This window comes from Brugia malayi, assembly GCF_000002995.4.
Source record: "Brugia malayi strain FR3 genome assembly, contig: Bm_v4_Chr3_scaffold_001, whole genome shotgun sequence".
In the NCBI taxonomy this organism is placed as follows: Eukaryota; Metazoa; Nematoda; class Chromadorea; order Rhabditida; family Onchocercidae; genus Brugia; species Brugia malayi.
In genome coordinates this window covers 13,535,158-13,553,124 of record NW_025062477.1, presented here as the reverse complement: position 1 = coordinate 13,553,124, position 17,967 = coordinate 13,535,158, and the positions used below count along the sequence as shown (strand labels likewise).

The following is a 17,967-nucleotide window of genomic DNA, read 5'->3' as shown; positions in this document are numbered from 1 at the left end:
TAATCAAACATTAAATGAGTGATGAGTAGACTGTAACAAATTTTAATTTAATTATTTCTAAAACAACGAAAAGTTAACTCACTAAATTTTTATCTGTTATCAGTGAACAAATGTGTTATTGCAAGCTTATAATAATATGAAGATGAAACAGATATGAGAAAGACCCTCGCACAACAAAGCTTTGTCAATGAGTTTAACCCGAGTCGGCTTTTGCCAATCGGTCTTTCTGGCTGAGAGTATGTTCGAGTTAATTATCAAGCCGAGGTTGTCAGGCTTGAATGTGGTGTGGACACTTTTCCATTCCACAACAATGATTTTTTCAGATACGACAGATGATTCATAAAAGAATGAATTCAACTGAGCTGGAAAGAACAAGCAAGAAGATCGACGATTATGATTCAAGTGATGAAGAGGTTCGGTGTTATGGTTTTACCTTCCACTTTTTTAGTTTTCTTGCCAGTTCTTTGTCGTAAGATTATTGTCTTATAAGAAGTGATAAAAGAAAGTAGTCGAAATAATTATGACTGATTACAGGATCTCAGAAATACGATAGGTAACATTCCGATTTCGTGGTATGACGACTTCAGCCATGTTGGTTATGATAAAGACGGAAATCAGATCGAATCAGCTAAAAAAAATGATGATATGGAAGAATTTCTGGATCGAATGGATGACTCCAATTACTGGTTAATTATGTTTATTTTCTTTTTCTCATTCCAATGAAAGCAATAACTCTAATTAATAACTGTCTGATCCTTCATAAAAAATGTTTAATTTTGAATGCGTTTAAAACTACTTCTTCCATATAGATTGCTTGTTTATCGTTTGTGAATAATAAAGGCAAAAAGTTAAAAAATCTTGTTTGCACTGCTGATTTTTACTTTCCAATACCTTTGCGGAGTTTTTAATTTTGTTGTCCTTAACTAATGTATAGTGATCTCTGTGTTGAAGGAGAAGAGTTTACGACCGGCAAAGTGGTGGTTTTGTTACTTTAAATGATGAAGAAGTAAAGAAGTTAAATGCACTGGATGCTTCAAAATATCCATTGGTTGGTTATAATCCATACCAACCATTCTTGGACATCTTCTCATCACAAACAGAAATTCATCCAATATCCAATCGTCCAGATTCCAAACGTTCATTTATTCCTTCATTGGATGAAAAGCGTCTTGTTGGTCAGTTTTGTTTTTAGGAAATTGTAAGATAGCTTCAAACTGATTGTCATCTCAAGTTAAAATTGAATATTCCAAAATCTGTTTTGACTTGTCGTTTCATGTGCCTTTTATAAACATTTCTTCTTTTTCAGGAAAGATGGTGCATGCCATCAAAATGGGTTGGGTGCGACCATCTCGACCAAAGCAGATTGAAAAAAGAGTATGGTTCAAAGAGCTGTTCATCTAGTAATTTTTACGGATGTTGTTACTGATCTGGAATATTTTTTCATCTTCCTGAATTTGTTACAGGTTTATGACTTATGGGCTGATAATCCCTGCAGCGAAAAAACGAAAACTGAATTAGCCAGGATACGAATGCATTTTCCTGCACCAAAAGTTCCTTTACCTGGACATGCTGAAAGTTACAATCCACCAGCAGAATATTTATGTGATGAGGAAGAGCTAAAGAAATGGGAGGTTAGTTCTTAGTAAAATCTGTATTTTGCCGACTCAGCTTCACAACTTTTAATCTAATAAATAATTCTTAGGAAACTGATCCAGAAGATCGACGATTGGACTTCATCCCCAAAAAATATGATTGTTTGAGAAAAGTCCCGGCATATGATCGCTTTTATAACGATCGTTATCAACGCTGTCTTGATTTATATTTGGCACCACGACAACGAAAAATGAAGGTATTTCAAGTCGTTCTATATCATTAGTTACTTAATCCATTATCAGGAATTATTTATTATTATCTATTAATTATATATACTTATTTATTTCATTTGTAATTTGTTTGTTTGTCCAGTCATTTGTTTTAATTAGTTAATTAATTTATTTTTATTTGTTTATTTGTCTATTTATTTATTCATATATGTATGTATTCTTTTTCAGTTGAATATTGATCACACGGAGTTGCTTCCTGAACTTCCTAACCTGACAGATATGCGTCCTTTTCCGACGACACAGAGCTTCGTAGGTTTCATTCTTTTATTTTGTGAAATCGAGAGTATTAGTAGGGATAGGTTTTCAAATCTATTGAATTAATTCTATTTATTTAAAGCTTATGCTTGGTCATTCCGGGCAAGTGAGAAGTTTGTCATTTGAACCTGAATCTACAGAAATCTTCGCGTCAGGTGGTGAGGATGGAACTCTTCGACTGTGGTCCATATGTGATGGGAGATGCCTTAAAGTACTGATTTTTGTACTTTTTTATTTTTTAAATTAATTTTGCGATCCTGATAGGAAGTGGTCCAAATTTTTCTTACAAGTTTAATAATTTAAAAATGAGTTCAAAACCCCGAAATAAGTAGACTGATTTTTAAATTTCAGTTGTTCTAGTGTTCTGTTCTAGAGTTCTTGCTGTTATTATTGCTTAAATTGTTTCCATATTGCTGACACACTTCGTGATAATCCATCAAAATTTGCAATAAAAAACGATGAAAATTGTTTTTATAAATTTTGAATAATCTAGTCTCTATTTCACTAAATTCAACTTTTCATTTTTATAATGGAAACGCAATTATTATAGACGACAAGTTTGGATGGTTCGATAACAAGTGTGGCTTATTGCCCTCTTGCTAAGTGGACACTTTTGGCTGTTACAATGGAATCGAATAAAATGATTCTGACAAATTCGTACTGTGGAGATCGCCATCGTATTACAACTACTACAGAATATTTATCAAAACTTCGGTGTGAATCTTCAGAAAGTGATGTTTTAAAATGGAAGTATGAAGGAAAGGGCACATTGTCAGTTGATCTTGGATATGTGAGTTTTACTTAAAATTTTTCTCTAATTGTAAGTTTCTGTATTTTTGTTTAGGATAAGGAATACTTTTATAAAAAGTCTTCTTATTCCTTCTGCAAAGTTCGGAATATTTCCATGTTGTTCAGGTTAGCATTAAGGGCTACAACACTTAATTATTGGATGCGATATATTTCGTATTGTAATCACATTTATATTACAGTTTGCAATTACATTAAGACGGTATTGCATTTTGCTTCTCTAGATTGCACGTCAAGTAGTATGGCATCACAAAGGTGATTACTTTGCGACGTTTGCCAATTCAAAGTCACCGAAACTTATATATATACATCAGCTTTCGAAATGTAAATCTCAGGTGAGCGATGATCTTACAATGAGTAAGATAAAAATTAATCGTCTGAAGTTTTAAAATTCCTGAGTTTCACCTTAATGATTTTTCGAAATAGCCTTATTGATTTCAGAGACCTTTTTCTCGTTTAAAAGGCCTTATGACGGTTTTATCATTTCATCCATCTGAACCGTTTCTGTTTGTTGGGACGCAAAGATATATACGAATTTATGATCTGGCAAAGTGTCAGTTGAAAAAGAAAATCATAACCGGTTCGCAATGGATGAGCTGCATGCACGTTGATTTTCGAGGAGATAATGTGTTTGTTGGTGGTCATGATAGAGTTTTTTCATGGATCGACCTACAACTTTCTAGTAAACCATGGAAAAGCGTCAAACATCATACGGCTGCTATTCGAGGAGTCACACAGCATGCAAGGTTTGTCCTTGACTGTTCTCACTTTTTATTTTTAATAATAACAAATGCATGTATTGAGACATAACTATCTTATTCTCATTAATTTATAGATTTTTGGGTTCATTGCTTAAAATGCTCAAAATATTCTGCTATTTACTACTGATGCGTCTTGAATGTACTTATCATCTATTGAAATATTTCAGTACTTCAAACTACTTTATCTTATTAACCTGGTGGTCGACTGAAATGAGGAGGATCTCCGTGAATTCAGTGTTTTATATCTGGGAATATTAAAGGCTTGAAAATCTGTTCCCCTTGCCATGAAGTGGGAATGATGTAATGTCATTAAACGAATTATTATTCATAAAACTAAAAATTATTATTTCATAAAAATTATTTATAGAACTAAAGCATATAAAAAAAAACTCTCCTCTCGTCATTTTCTTTATGCAAAACATTTTGAATTTGTTAGGTTTTGCTAAAGCCCATATTTAATTTTCTTTTTTTTTTTTTTAAGAATTATTTGTTGCATTAGAAGAAAGTAAAAATTTCTTTAGTTATATGAGTAATAATTTTACAATTCCGACATTCTGGGGACAAATTTTTTGATAGCTCGTCGCGAAGTTGCCTGATTTTTCAGATGTCCATTAATAGCAACTGTATCGGATGATTCAACTGCAATTGTGTATTATGCTCGAATCAGCAGTGATTCACTTAAAGAGAATGAATTCGTACCAGTAAGAAGGTTGCGCACCCAAACAGCTCAGAAAAATGGTCTTTCAATTCTAGCTGCAATATTTCATCCTTCGCAACCGTGGTTGATAACTGCACATGTTGATGGCTCGATTGCTTTATTCACTTAAACTAATTGAACGGTACACTTTTGGAAGTTTAATTTCCCTATCATTAATTGTCAAGTTCTGCTCCAGTGACACTTTTTAATGATGTATCGCAGACATTTATTTGTTGTGTCATTTTACTGATTAATATGCATGTAGCTGCCGTGAAAGCTTGTTCGTTGAGAAGGCATGTTTTTTTTTTTTTTTTAAACTAAAGTTCCATTAACTTCGTAGTTGTGTTCTTGAAGATAAAGTTTTGAAAGGAAGACTATTAAAATAATTATAAAATAACGTGCGTCATCGAAGATTGTTAAAAGTTTTTTTTTTTAATTTTTATGTTTTATGCAAGTGTTACAAACTCTCAATTATCAACGTTTCGACGTTTAATATTTTGTCGTAAAAGAAACATAAATTTCATTATGAACAACACTGGAACTAAAAAATAATGTTTTAACAGAAACAACTAATCGGTAAAAAAACTATTAACAAAATATTTCTATATCTGGTCAAATCCGACTGAAGAATTTTGAAATGCATTGATTGAGGCATCTCTGTATTTAAATTGAATGAATTTTTCATTCAAGTGGAATTTTGTGGCCATGAGTTTGTACTGTGTCACTTTCTCACGAATGTTATCTACATAAGAAAGATTGCGTCATGATTTAATGTGACTTCGGGTTCATAGCTCTATTCAGTTATTGTGAAGTTAAAGCTTCAGATTAATTACTTTGAGGAGTAGCGAAGTGAGTAGTATTTAACTTCTAGTATTTTTTTTTGTAGTTTCCTGTTAACCTTTGAAATACATAATGAGCAACAACAACAGCCTGTACAGCTGTGATAATAAAAAGAAGACCAAATATACCAAATAATGATATTTTAGCCATGCATAGTTGTCCTGATGAGGTGGTTATCGTCATCTCCGGTTCCTGGAAATCTTTTTCAATCGATAATTTTCAAATGTATTATGCAGTTTTGTTGGGAAATTGAAAAATAAAAAAATCAGACTTCTTGCACAAGGTCAAAAGTTTGTGATCGTGCAAGGGCTGCTGGTTCAACAACTTGTTGAAGAGGATCTATCACGACCACGGATGTTGTGGCTTGAGCCCGTTTCGGAATTCTATACCTTTCCGTTTCATCTGAAAAATTAAGGATAGAAAGTTCAAGTGTGGAAAAAAAAAGATTTTTACATGACGAAGAAGTAGATTTACAAAGCATTTGATGCAGTACTAATTTGCAAAACGTAGTAATATGTGACATTTCATGTATGTCAGAACTACATTATGTGCTCGCATTAAACCTTTGACCGTGTAGTTCTCAAAAATATCGAGAAGCTAGAATTAAGCCTCCCAGTAACATCATTCCTTTAACGTCTTTACTTACAGTCAGCAACTGAATTAGCTGTACTGCGCTTCTTTCGTCCCCATGATTGTTTTTGTTCTTTGCCTAGTTGACACATCACCTTAAAGAACAAATCCAGTTGAGTTTTAATTTCACATTTTTTCAAAAAACAAAGTTCATGAACCATAAAAAATAAAGTTCAATATAAAAACTTACACCCAATTTATTTATTCTAACTAGAACTTACAAGTTTATAACATAATATTACCTCTTTACAACTCTTTACACAGATATCCAAATGACATGTTATTCTGACTACACTGGAAGAATCGAATCGAAATGCTTGCAAATGTGCTATCTTTACTGAAGAGGACATCACTTCTATCGGATCAGGCATTATTTTCTGTGATACAGCTGGCGTTGGACAACTGAAATGTATTCTTTTAGACAAAAGCAGTAATTAATGAGTGATAAGGAAACAGCAACGTTAAAATGGATGTTTCAAATAACTAACTTCAATTAATGAATTTCAAACAAAAAGAAAGGAATAGCATTATTATAATGCATACGCAACACAGATTAGTTTACCATTTCTTTGCTAATTATATATTACTAAAAATTTAAACATTTTTTTACAAATGAAGAAGTCACCCATTCGCAATGAGCTGTAAATTTTCTTCCGCATTCAGAGTAGCAGTCCCGGGCTCAGCGAAACAATCTCGAACGAAGAAGTCAAGTTCTTCATCCATACTCATTATTTCCCATCGTAGCTGCAGAATGTCACCTAGTTTTGCCTGAAAAGAGTGACAAATTTGTGATGTTTTCTTAGATGTTTCTAATAGAATTAATTTTATTGAGTATGAGTTTTCTAAGTTAGTTATAAAGTAAATTTATAAACGAGCACTTGTAGGACAGGTTCTCCTTGTCCACTCAACATCTGCATAAGCACCGGGTTACCAAGTTCGATTTTTCCTCGGGGTTGAATAAGAGATGCTTCGGGACCACTGAAATTTTTTCATCATTAAGGCGTTATCTTAAAACACTATGAATTTATTTATTTTTTTCCATATATAAAAAGAGATGACCTTTTCAGCTTTTTGAAGTAACATTGAATTATAAGCCATAGAGATTACTTACTCAATTGTGAGATTGGCACCAGCAGTAACTTTTCCACCAAGCATTGAACTATAATCACAGCTCACTTCAAAAATCTGATCCATGGAAGTTACCAGTCCAGGTATACCCAAGTTATTTGTTTGTACAACCACCGTTGATTTATAAGTACCATTGTTCTGAAAGCAATATCATTAATAACGAAAACTTTTCGACAATCTCTTCCATTTCCGAATTTAGAACTACTTAGCAAGTTTATGCATTTACGAATATCAGCCTAATTTGAAGAGACATGGTAGATCTTACAAAAGAATTTATGCCCTAACGCACCATATCCTGGATTCCGCAATCTCTGTGTAGCTCTAAAGCTTGTCGTCTTATGCGCAGTTCATCAGCGGGTTTATCCAGTTTGTCGCCTCCGGATATTTCTGGTTGAATATTTGCTTCGCTTGCGGCAACCTTTTCATCAGCTACCATTTTTGAACCAAAATTCGGTGGTAAACCAATTACTAGTGTTGCACTTTCACTATCCGTAACCTCTACTCGACAGGTTTCATACCTATTTTTAACAAATATCACTCCCGAAAATGCTTCTGTGTTTCTCACCTGCAATTTCACGAGTTCAGTATATTCAATGCACTACAGCATAGGTAATCAATAAGCTGCATGGTAAGCTAGTACTACTGCCCCAAATATACTACCAGTTTAATTAAGGATTACCTGCACTTTGATGCCTTCATAATTGCAAACTGTTTGCACTGCATCTGGAGCAATTTGTACTACTGGCCCTGGAAGCCTTCCGGATGAAGAAATGCTGAATGTAGTTGATGATCCTGCTTCACCACTTACTTTTCCGGAAGCTGAAGACGACTTCGCTGTTATTGTTTCTGGAGCTCGTCGCTGTGCTTCCTGTTCGCGTAGGAAAGGCTTTGTCTAAAAGAGCTTTATTAGTTATTTCCAAGCTAATTAATTAATTCAATCGATTAGCTGAAAATACTTAGGCACTCTTAATTATAAATAATGAAGAATTACAAATAAAGAATCCGTAATTGCAAAAGCTTACTTTTGCTGAGATAATGTGTAATTTAGCTTCTTGTTTCTGAGTAACTGCAGAATGTGAAACATTCGGAAGGAGATGTTTGGGAACATTAGCTGCGGCGCTATATTCTGATTCTACTTCTTCCACCAGACAAAGATTTTTGTAAAAATCCGTGAAATCACTTGGCTTTCCATTTCCTTCGACCTTATCAAATAATTCACAACGACCATTCCTTCTGTTGTAATTTACACCTTCGCAACTAAAACAAATCAAATTTGCAGTCATTCCTTGATGAAAATTATTCCCAAAATCGAATTTCAGAATAAAAACCAAATTTTAACTGCATCATTGGATCTTGTCAGCTGTACACTGCATGTAGTGAATACTATATGAGGGAACACAACTAAACGCACTGTATATAAATAACTAAATAAACAATCAAATGTAGTAAGGTTGTGGACTGCAATTGAATTTAAAATGAGGCTCTTTTGAAATGGAACAGATCGGAAGAGATATGAGCAATTGAAGTGAATGAAATTAACAAATATAAAATGAACCGCTCGGTATATGCGCAAAGATTAAGACAATTTGTGAGGGCAGTTGCTTCGTAGAATTGCGATGGCACTGCATCATATATACTGTACAAATATCTCGAAAATCGTGTTACGTTGTTTTTCTGAGCGCAAACTTTTGTCTCTGGAAAACAGATCGCAATGTCATGATCGTATTGCCATTCTTAGATACTGATTATTTTTAAATTTATAACATCTGAATAGCTTAACAAATGCTTCGAAAATGATTTTCGTTCATTACTTTTTGTAACTTTTTTTATTATTTTTAGAAAACTTCCCGAAAGTCAAAATTTTAATTTTTTTTAGTCAAAAATTTCTAAACATCAAAATTTATGATTTGTCCAAATAATCTATTTCTTGGAAATTAAGTATTGGGATGATTAAAATGTAGCGAAAAACATGCTTCTCTTCTTTAGAAAGCTAATTCTGATGCAGCAATTTTATCTTAAGCCAATTCAGCAAATTGTAATAGAGTGTCGCTACTGTTGTTCTGATCATCTATCTCTCTTCTCCCTCTAGTATTATGCTTTTCAGTGATGAATGTGAGTGAATGCCTCTCGACAAATGTACAGGTGCAAATAGACGAAGAGAATTTCCAGAATGCTTCTTACGCTCTAGGCAATGAAGGTCGTAGAGATCAATGCCCGAGTGGACTGCTGGTCGTAAGGTTGTCTTCCCATCAACGTACAGCAGGTCACAGTCAGATGTCTGCTTATCAAAATTGAATGCGCGACATTTCTCGGGAGCCATCTCGTAACATCTGAAGTCGACAACAACAACGACCGTATTTTCATTGAAAGTATCACTGCATTGCTATACTCTTCTTTTCTCGCATATGCAACGGTATCATTACAATTTCAACTACATTTATTATCAATGCAGCACCAGCACAATTCAATATTTATTAATAACTTGTGCTGATAGACAAAGGTCAGTTTAATTTCCTAAAAACAAACTTTGTCATGCAATCAGCAACCGAATTCCCGGCTGACTGCAAAATATGGATCGATCCTTCGCCTTCAGGGAGTGCTGCATTAACCGTACGTACAGTATGTAATGTTGTGCCATTTGGACATGTTTCAGGGCGCAGATGACAAGTGATATCAAAATAATCGACCTAAAGTGAAGAATTTAATCAGTTTTCAGTGAACTCAAAGATTTGAATTGTTTCTCTTTTGTACTTATGAAATAAAAAAAAAAAAAACTGATGGAAGAGGAATACAAATGATAAATTTAATCACAGGCTATAAGAAGTTTTCTAATTTTTAAGAAAATAAGCAACAAATATGGTAGAAGGATCGGGTATAAATATTAGGTATTGAAGTAAATAATCTCGAATTAGTTTTGCAATCCGAACTTGGAATTCTTCTCCCTCCGGTATAAACAATTCCGATTTATTTTCTCGTGTTTCAGCGTTTAAAATACATTCCTGTTCGTTATAATAATACATCACAGATTTGCATTCGAAATTTTCTCCAGTTTCCGGTGGAGGACTGAAAACGAAAAATTTGTTATTTCTTATCAAACTATTTTCGTAGTCATTTAAAGCGTTTAAAGCAATTAACTTAGTTTTTTGTAATGGAATTAAAATTATTTCGAAAAATGAACTGCAATATCATTTTCATTTTTTGTTTCACGTTCATGCACATACATACTTTGAAATATCGCAGGAATTTTTCTGTTAAAGGTCAATCTATAATGGGCACACATGGAGTTCCATTAATGATAAAAGCATTGATATCAGTACTAACAGATCACTAACTTACTTTGTGCACTGATCGAGGCACATCGTTACTGAAGGTACATTTTCCATAACAAATGCAGCAAAACCAACAAGTATCATCTGAGGTATGCGCTCAAACGACGGTACATTGCGACATGTTCGTGGTGCTGAAATTTGTTAAAATATGTTTTGAAAAAGAAGGTATTTCAAGTTTAATTTCACATATTAATTGATTAGCTGAATTTGAGATTTTCATTTGGATATAAAATCAAACGCTACTTCTATCCATCTTATAAATAATAGGAGTAAGCATTAAATAATTTCATTGTCTTGAAAACATACATGCAAAACATTTCTTCTCATAATATGTGAAACCGTCAGCTTTCACTAGATTGCCTCGACCAAGTGGTTTAGAACGTTCATCAGAAAGTATGCAAACGTTAGTTTCCGGATTATGCATAAATGATTTACAGTTGAAATCGTTTGTCTGAACAATTATTACCTTCAGTGTTTGACTGAACATGTTTGCCTATATTTACATTTTGAAAAAGGAAGAGTTCTCGTATTCTCGAAAATATCAAATGAATTATACCAGTACGCTTATATTTCTACTAAGATATTGGTGATGAGCAAATATCGATGAATAATTCACCCAAAATGAATTGTTTAAAACTACAGCTGCATTGATCATTTCATTTAGAAGCACACTGAACAAGTGAAAAGAGACTAAAATTTCTTAAAGTTACATTAGGTAGTGTACAGGTAGGAAACTTTTTAAATTTTCCGAATTTAAATTTAGCTCTTAAACTCGATCAATCATTATTTTATCTTGTTATTACTCAGTTTACCGTTGTAGACAGTCGCTGAGTACATAACGACTCGCATGATTCACGATCAGCGATCAGTTGTCTGTCCAACTCGTTAGCTAGCTGACGATTTGCGACGGCAATGTATTGTGTTATGTATGGAGCATAACACTGTGCTGAAATCTATGCCAGTTCATCATAAATCATAAATTAGCTGTTAAACCAATGGCCTCAAAGAAATAACCTTTCGTTCTGTCCATTAGGTTCACTTCAATGAGTCACTGATGAAAATACTATTTGTAATTAACTCACTGTTTATAAATGCTCTTTTTAAGACTAAAGAGAATGCGGGTAAGAAATTTCGATTCAAAAGTGATAAACATTTGAGTGCTAAGCTTTAATAGAAAGCATTCACTTAGAATGTTAATGATTAGATATAAAGTAATATACATCCAGCACAGTTGTTATCCAGATAAATGACGTTATCATCTAATTCATCCACAAACAAGTCAGGTCGATCCAGACGATCTTCGGTGTTTAGGATGCATTCTGAATCAACTGGATAGTACATTACCGACTCACATTCAAAACCGAAAGAATCAAATGCATTCAAGCAAGCTGATAGACATAACGATAATGAATCAGCTGACACAACCTATAAGAGACAATGTCACAAAACAGAAGAATGGAAATGTATGCAAAAAAAATTCTCGAATTTAAATTAATCCATAAAATTTTAGTTGCTAAATAGCAGTTCCAAGCAAATGCATACTTTTCTCCAATTATATAAAAGATTAATTCAAAACGATAAATACTTGAGAATTTGGAAGTTAAACATTTTAAAACATCTCTAGACTCGTTAATATTATAATTCGCTGTAATAAAAGAAGGAGGTGTAGAATTCTCCTACACCTCCCTAAGATTATCATCATCTGGCTAAACTTTCTAATCTCAAAAGACGTTTAATACAAAACTAACCTCGCGAGCAAACCCAACCAAAATTTTTTGTCTGTGTACATCGAATTGAAATGGCGATGAGCAGATCCGCGCACTCTATCAATTAGATTCATTAAATCATGATAAGATAAAATAAGAAGTAGAAATTTCATCAATGTAAAATGAATTTGCATTTTTTTTATTTTTAAGTGTTACCTTTTTCTCTTTTCATCATTCACTTTTTTCCATAAAAAAAAACTAGAAGAGAAATATAAATGCTGCGGCGCAACTTCACTTATCTGTGATATATCACTCAATCATAATAATCAGAGAAACACTCCATAAGCAAATATGGATGTTTCTCTCATAGATTCAATTACATCTAATCATAACTTGATAAGTTATTTATGAAAGTTGTTACTAGATTTACGAAACATTAAATTACTTTAGCACAATTTTTACTCAGCAATACATAATCATTTAAATGTCCTGTCGATTCTCCAATGCTTGACAACATTTTGCATTCTTTATCTTCATAGGTTATCGCCAAACATTCCTGAAATCTGCTTAATATCATCTTCCATGCAACAGTCTAAATAACAAAAAAAAAGTTTTTTGAAAATTGAACTAACATCGTTAGCTGAACAAAGGTCAGTGCAGTCGACCAGATGTGAAGTTGAAGCTCGCTTCAGAACATTACCTGCTGTAGCATTGTGTTGGAGTAAAAAGACAGGTGATTCGCCATTGCTACATGCTGGATATGATGCTGTAATTTAAATATCTCTTCTGTTAAAACTTTCAAAAAAAAATTTTATTTTTAAATTTTTAGAAAATTTTTCTTTCAAAATTGCTTTGCAAAGTAATCAAATAATATTAATAGACTTCTAGGAAAATTAAGTCGATAATAAAGCCATGAAGCAGAGGTCATTATTATGCATTCCAGTGCTACGATCAAAATTAAGAAACTGTACAAATGGAAGCATTCTTTAATTTTTTAATCCTTACTTTTCGACAATAGTTGAGAAATTCATTTTTCTGATCAAGATTAGCAAAGAATTTCCACATTAAAAAAATAACCCAATTTTTACAAATGTAAGAAACGGCTTATTCACCGCTCATTTTCTCGACACAATCATTCTAAGAAAAGGCCGTACGTATCAGTGCCGTCAATGCGGGTCAAATTTCAAAAATAAGACAATTCACTTCACTTTTTCTGCAGAAACTGTGTCATCAGAATTCCAGAAATGCTTTAATGCAAAATGATTAAACATTGTTGTCTTCATAAAGTGACAATTTTATAAGAAACTGAATATGATAATTTTAATTTAACTCAAACATCAGCAGAAATGACAGTAAGCTCGTGAATATCTTTTTTTGGTTCAATTCAACGATGTTGAAAAATAATTAAAAATCACTTCATATGACGACATTAAATATTGTAATTTTTTAAAAAACAATTTGGAATTTCATATGAAGAAGCAAATCAAAGAAATATTTTCATCTCAATTTTAAACAGAAATATTTACTTATTATATTGTCCTCACTTTCGTTTTCAGCAGAAGTTGTTATTTATATGGGTAAGGTCACCAATATGAACAAAAATTCTCATATCAATTTGAAAGAAAAGAATTTGCCTTTTGAAACAATCTTGATAATCTTAATTTTTTTTTTTTTTTTTTTGTTCTTCCGTGAAATGACTTAAACTTAAAAAAAAATATTTTTCAAGAAGTTTGAACGAAATAGTTGAAATAGCTTCAAAAAGTTCTCATTTTGAATTTTATTATGAATGATTTTTGGAATAGGTAAAAAGATGTAAAGGACTGATTCATGTTTTAGATTCAAAAAGAAAATTTGAAATTAAATTTCTCAACAATTGATTTAAAATGATCGTGTAACCAAGTATTTATATGTCTTAGATAATGCATGAATACAGAAAGTTGGCAAATCCGATGGAGAAGATTACTACATTGCTTTTCAACCATAGTTCGGAATTCAGGACGATGAAGAAAAAGATCAAAACAGAAATCAGAAGTAATTTTTTTAACTTACCTACACAACTTTTACCGCTAATGCAGGTAAAATTCATGTTCTAAGTTACTTTTTCCTTATTTAATTGCTTTTAAAGTCTTATTAAAATTAAAATCGGGAATAAAAGGTTGAGATTAATTAGAACGTTTAAAAAATGTGGCCCATTAATCAACAAATTTGTTCGGACTATTTTTGATCATTAATATACTCTTTTATGGAACAATTTCCGGAGACTGTGGTACTGCACTATTTTATGATAATTTAAGAATTCATTATAAAATTGGTAGAGCAGAACGTTTATAAATTAAGGTAAAAAGACTTACGAATTTCTTGTATTTCGATTGAAGCAAATACAGAAAAGTATGCAATTATGATGAGATGTGAATAGTAATGCAGAAGTGATGAGGCATGGTTGGAAAGATGCATATTAGAAGTTTGGTCCTACCGATTGAGCAGCCGAAATTTACCCGAATATTACTGTCCTGAAGTAATACTGGTAGTGGTCACGATGATGAATGGGACAGTCTGATAAGAAATGAACAACAGAAATGCCGTTACTTTCAGGGAATCCAACGATAGGTGAAGTAGGAGGAGGCAGATTATTGGTGTTACTGCTATTAATGTAGGAGAGAGGCTGTGATGGTGATGATCAGAAAGGGCGCAAATCTCATTTTGGAGGTCAATGACAGTTACCCCTTCGGCCATCTTCTTAACCTCTTTAAAGATTTTAGGCAATGAAGGGTTACGAAAGGTTTAACTCTAATTCACTATCTCATCCGCACTTCTACTTCCTTTCAATCAATCAACATAACTGTGCATTTACATTAACAACAGTAACACTCTACTGTTTTATGGATCCTCCGTTTACCCTAAATATCCTGTAATAAGAACCCCTCCTCCTCCCCTCTCATCACTTAAACAGCATCTTAAAAATTCAGGGCAAATAACGGCACTAAAATTTCTCACCTATGACTTTTGCGCTTCTTTAAGGATGATTTATTTAAGTTTTTCTCTAATGAAATGAAATTTTTTTAAAACCACAAAGTGATTTTGCATCTGTCATTGCTTCTGTTTAAATTCAATCCACTCACTTCCGGAAGCGATTGCTGAGACGGTTGAATTAAATTGCCGGTGCCGGGATTCTTTAACACAATGATACAAATGATAACAGAAACCTTCTATTATTCTTCCAATTAATATTTCTTAAAAAAAAAAAATTCGACAAGTTCAGAAAACAAAATGCCAACTCAGCAAATTGGCATGATATGCATAACTTGGACGAATACATTGAACCTAAAATCATAAGTGAATTGTTGGCAGAATTTCATACATGACATGACATGACATGACATTAGCTATCAATTGAAACAATTAACTACTCTTCGACAATTCACGTTCCATCCTTAATTCAACTTCCTCTTATGTCACCACAAACACATATCATATCATTTTGATTACTCTTTATAACATTATTGTATTGCAATTGCTATTTTCTCTCATTTCCTTTGCAGAGTACAAATTCCACCCTAAATTTCATCATTTTACTACTATATATGCTTAATTTTCATTAAATAGGTCAATCAAATTTTTGCAAGGAAAAAATTTGAAATTAGGAGATGAAATAAAGGCGTGAAGGGTTACAAGAATGTGTAGCATATTGATGCATGATATAAGAGATCTTTTTGATGAGGAGAAGACAAACACATTTGGTGACATTTTCTTACAGTGAATATATATTTAGGTCACTCTCAGTGTCCTTTTATATCTTTTTTTTTTTTTTTTTTCTTGCTTTATCATTTTTGCTGATTTTTTTGTAAGTTTGAGAATGAAAATTTTGAGTTGTTTTAAACTTACAAAGATAAGTTTCCCTTCTGTTGCTTCTTTGTCCCATATAATTGGGATCAAAGCTAAAAGGGAAATGTATTGCCCTACCCTATCAAAAATTCTGCCTTTTTTTCTGTGTCTCTTAAAAACTGAGCACATAATCAAATGTGTCAAATCATCATCCATCTATCGTACCATTTCAGTGTTGCATTAACTGAAATAGCACAAAAGAGTGACGAATTGAGGATTCTGAGGAATTAAACTTACTGACAAGTATTGTTGACCTATGAAACAAACTAAGCGTATAATCTGCTTTGGGTGTTTTTCTTTTTTTTTTTTTTTTGAAAGAGGGAGAGAGAGAGAGAGAGAGAGAGAGAGAGAGAAGAAAGAATCCAGAGAAGATTCAAAGACGAAGCAAAATTGAAAACAAGTTTAACAAGTCCACAGGATATGTTTTCGAAATGAAAAATTGCATATTCCATTCTTCCAAAATTATAAAAGTAGTTATTTTTAAAAATCTGGCACTTATGGATTAAAGTTAAATTTCTTGCTGATTAATTTAAAATATGAATTGTATAGTAGTTCTACGGACATGCTCGTATTTAATATATGTTATATTTATTCTTTTTTACCATTTCATTTTTTCTTCAAAAAATTAAAAACTCCAAGTTCGAATTAGGGACGAATTTTTCTTTGAATGCGTCACATGTGTAGTATTTACAACAACTTTGAATACTTGAAACTTAATTAGCTAATTCTTCTAAATAATAAACACTTTTAATGCTGTCGTTTTATTAATAGTTCCCTCTCACTTCACTTTGAAGTAACTTGAATGTCATTTTTTGTCATCCTTAACATACTTGAAAACCTTATTCTGATTCTTCTTTAATATAACTAAACAAATTATTCCAAACTGAATTAATTAGTGAATTAATGAGCTCACTTCATTCTTTTGCTTTTCAGATGAAATATAATTTGAATTAAAATTGTACAAAACTAATTACGGAACCAGCGGATCAATTTACCATCTAAGACATTAATCAAGGACATCATTATGATTGCCGGTCATTAACCGAACGTTACAACTGTCTCACATAGAATTCCGAATTATTCGTTGTAATATCAATAGACTGGTTACTATCATCTGCTTTGATTTTCTTTCTCTTAAATCCTTTTTGTGTGTTCACAAACGGAACCTGGAAGTATAAAGCAACTTCCATAAATATTTTTAATCGGTTTAAGATTGACAGCTATTTAAATGTTATTTCCATTGCTAAATGCATCACAGTATAAATAAAATTACCCGCGAAGTTTGCCGGAACAGTCTGAGCGATTAATTTAATTCAAATTAGTATTCTTCTTTATTAGGTGAATCAAGTTATGCAAATATGCTTCTAAAAGCATAAATGAATAATAAATCAATGCCTCGATAAAACTTACAAAAACTTTGAAAGAAAAAAAAGTTATCATTGCAAATTTAAATAGCAGTTCTATCTCTCATAAAAATTCTCCTTGTATAATAAACTAATACTTATTATCACAAACTGACATTATGCTAACGACTTTGGGATTGGTCGAGAGCAGCTGCGAAAGTAAATCATCCTTTATCATTTTCCTTTTCCTGCAAGTTAAATTGTTGGTGCGGTAGACTTCTTCGCTCTTATTATAGACAGTCTCTTTGAAAGTTAAATTTTTTGCTAATTACTGCATGAAAACAAAAGTTTGCTGATAACAATATATCAGTAAACTTTCCAGTGTTTAAAAAAAACAGACAAAATGAGGAAGTACAATTATCGCAAAAATGAACAACAAGGCAATATTCAACTTTTCACAATTATCACAGCTATTAATGAATAAAAAATCTCGCGATAATAAGGCGAAATAATGGTAATCATTATAAACTGAAACAAGTTCGCATCACAAATTCAAGCTGATGAACAGCGTTATCAGCAAATAGGCTCATGTTAGCATATTTTACATAGCTTCTAGAGTTTTTAGTTAAACTTTCTTTTTCAGTTGAATCTCTGGATTTGCTCTCCGTATAATTTACTAGAAGTAATCTCTTAAAACTAAAAAATT

At 32.4% G+C, this 17,967-nt stretch overlaps 2 protein-coding genes across 4 annotated transcripts; one reads left to right on the top strand and one right to left on the bottom strand.

Moving 5' to 3' along the window:
- Positions 1 to 332: 332 nt before the first annotated feature.
- On the top strand, positions 333 to 4,533 carry Bm13748 (bop1-prov protein, putative; the record flags this gene model as incomplete). Its single annotated transcript, XM_001898646.1, has 12 exons — positions 333 to 413; positions 535 to 686; positions 952 to 1,175; positions 1,307 to 1,374; positions 1,464 to 1,631; positions 1,703 to 1,849; positions 2,052 to 2,132; positions 2,221 to 2,349; positions 2,689 to 2,928; positions 3,170 to 3,280; positions 3,387 to 3,691; positions 4,311 to 4,533. 12 exons carry the CDS (start codon positions 333 to 335, stop codon positions 4,531 to 4,533), a joined length of 1,929 nt encoding a protein of 642 aa, XP_001898681.1.
- A 737-nt stretch (positions 4,534 to 5,270) lies between these two features.
- Positions 5,271 to 14,490, bottom strand: Bma-noah-1 (PAN domain containing protein; the record flags this gene model as incomplete). Of its 3 annotated transcripts, XM_043081087.1 has the most annotated exons (22): positions 5,271 to 5,435; positions 5,515 to 5,645; positions 5,890 to 5,968; positions 6,116 to 6,275; positions 6,499 to 6,641; positions 6,752 to 6,851; positions 6,985 to 7,139; positions 7,291 to 7,566; positions 7,681 to 7,893; positions 8,024 to 8,258; positions 8,557 to 8,695; positions 9,183 to 9,331; positions 9,528 to 9,688; positions 9,929 to 10,064; positions 10,338 to 10,461; positions 10,637 to 10,781; positions 11,143 to 11,276; positions 11,551 to 11,755; positions 12,079 to 12,153; positions 12,482 to 12,592; positions 12,669 to 12,802; positions 14,388 to 14,490. In XM_043081087.1, 22 exons carry the CDS (start codon positions 14,488 to 14,490, stop codon positions 5,271 to 5,273), a joined length of 3,273 nt encoding a protein of 1,090 aa, XP_042937021.1. The 3 variants fall into 3 exon arrangements, with proteins under 3 accessions (XP_042937021.1, XP_001898680.2, XP_042937022.1); XM_001898645.2 differs by lacking the exons at positions 11,143 to 11,276; positions 11,551 to 11,755; positions 12,079 to 12,153; ... (1 more) ...; positions 12,669 to 12,802; positions 14,388 to 14,490 and having other exon boundaries at positions 10,637 to 10,754; XM_043081088.1 differs by lacking the exons at positions 7,291 to 7,566; positions 7,681 to 7,893; positions 8,024 to 8,258; ... (10 more) ...; positions 12,669 to 12,802; positions 14,388 to 14,490 and having other exon boundaries at positions 6,985 to 7,067.
- Positions 14,491 to 17,967: the final 3,477 nt, after the last annotated feature.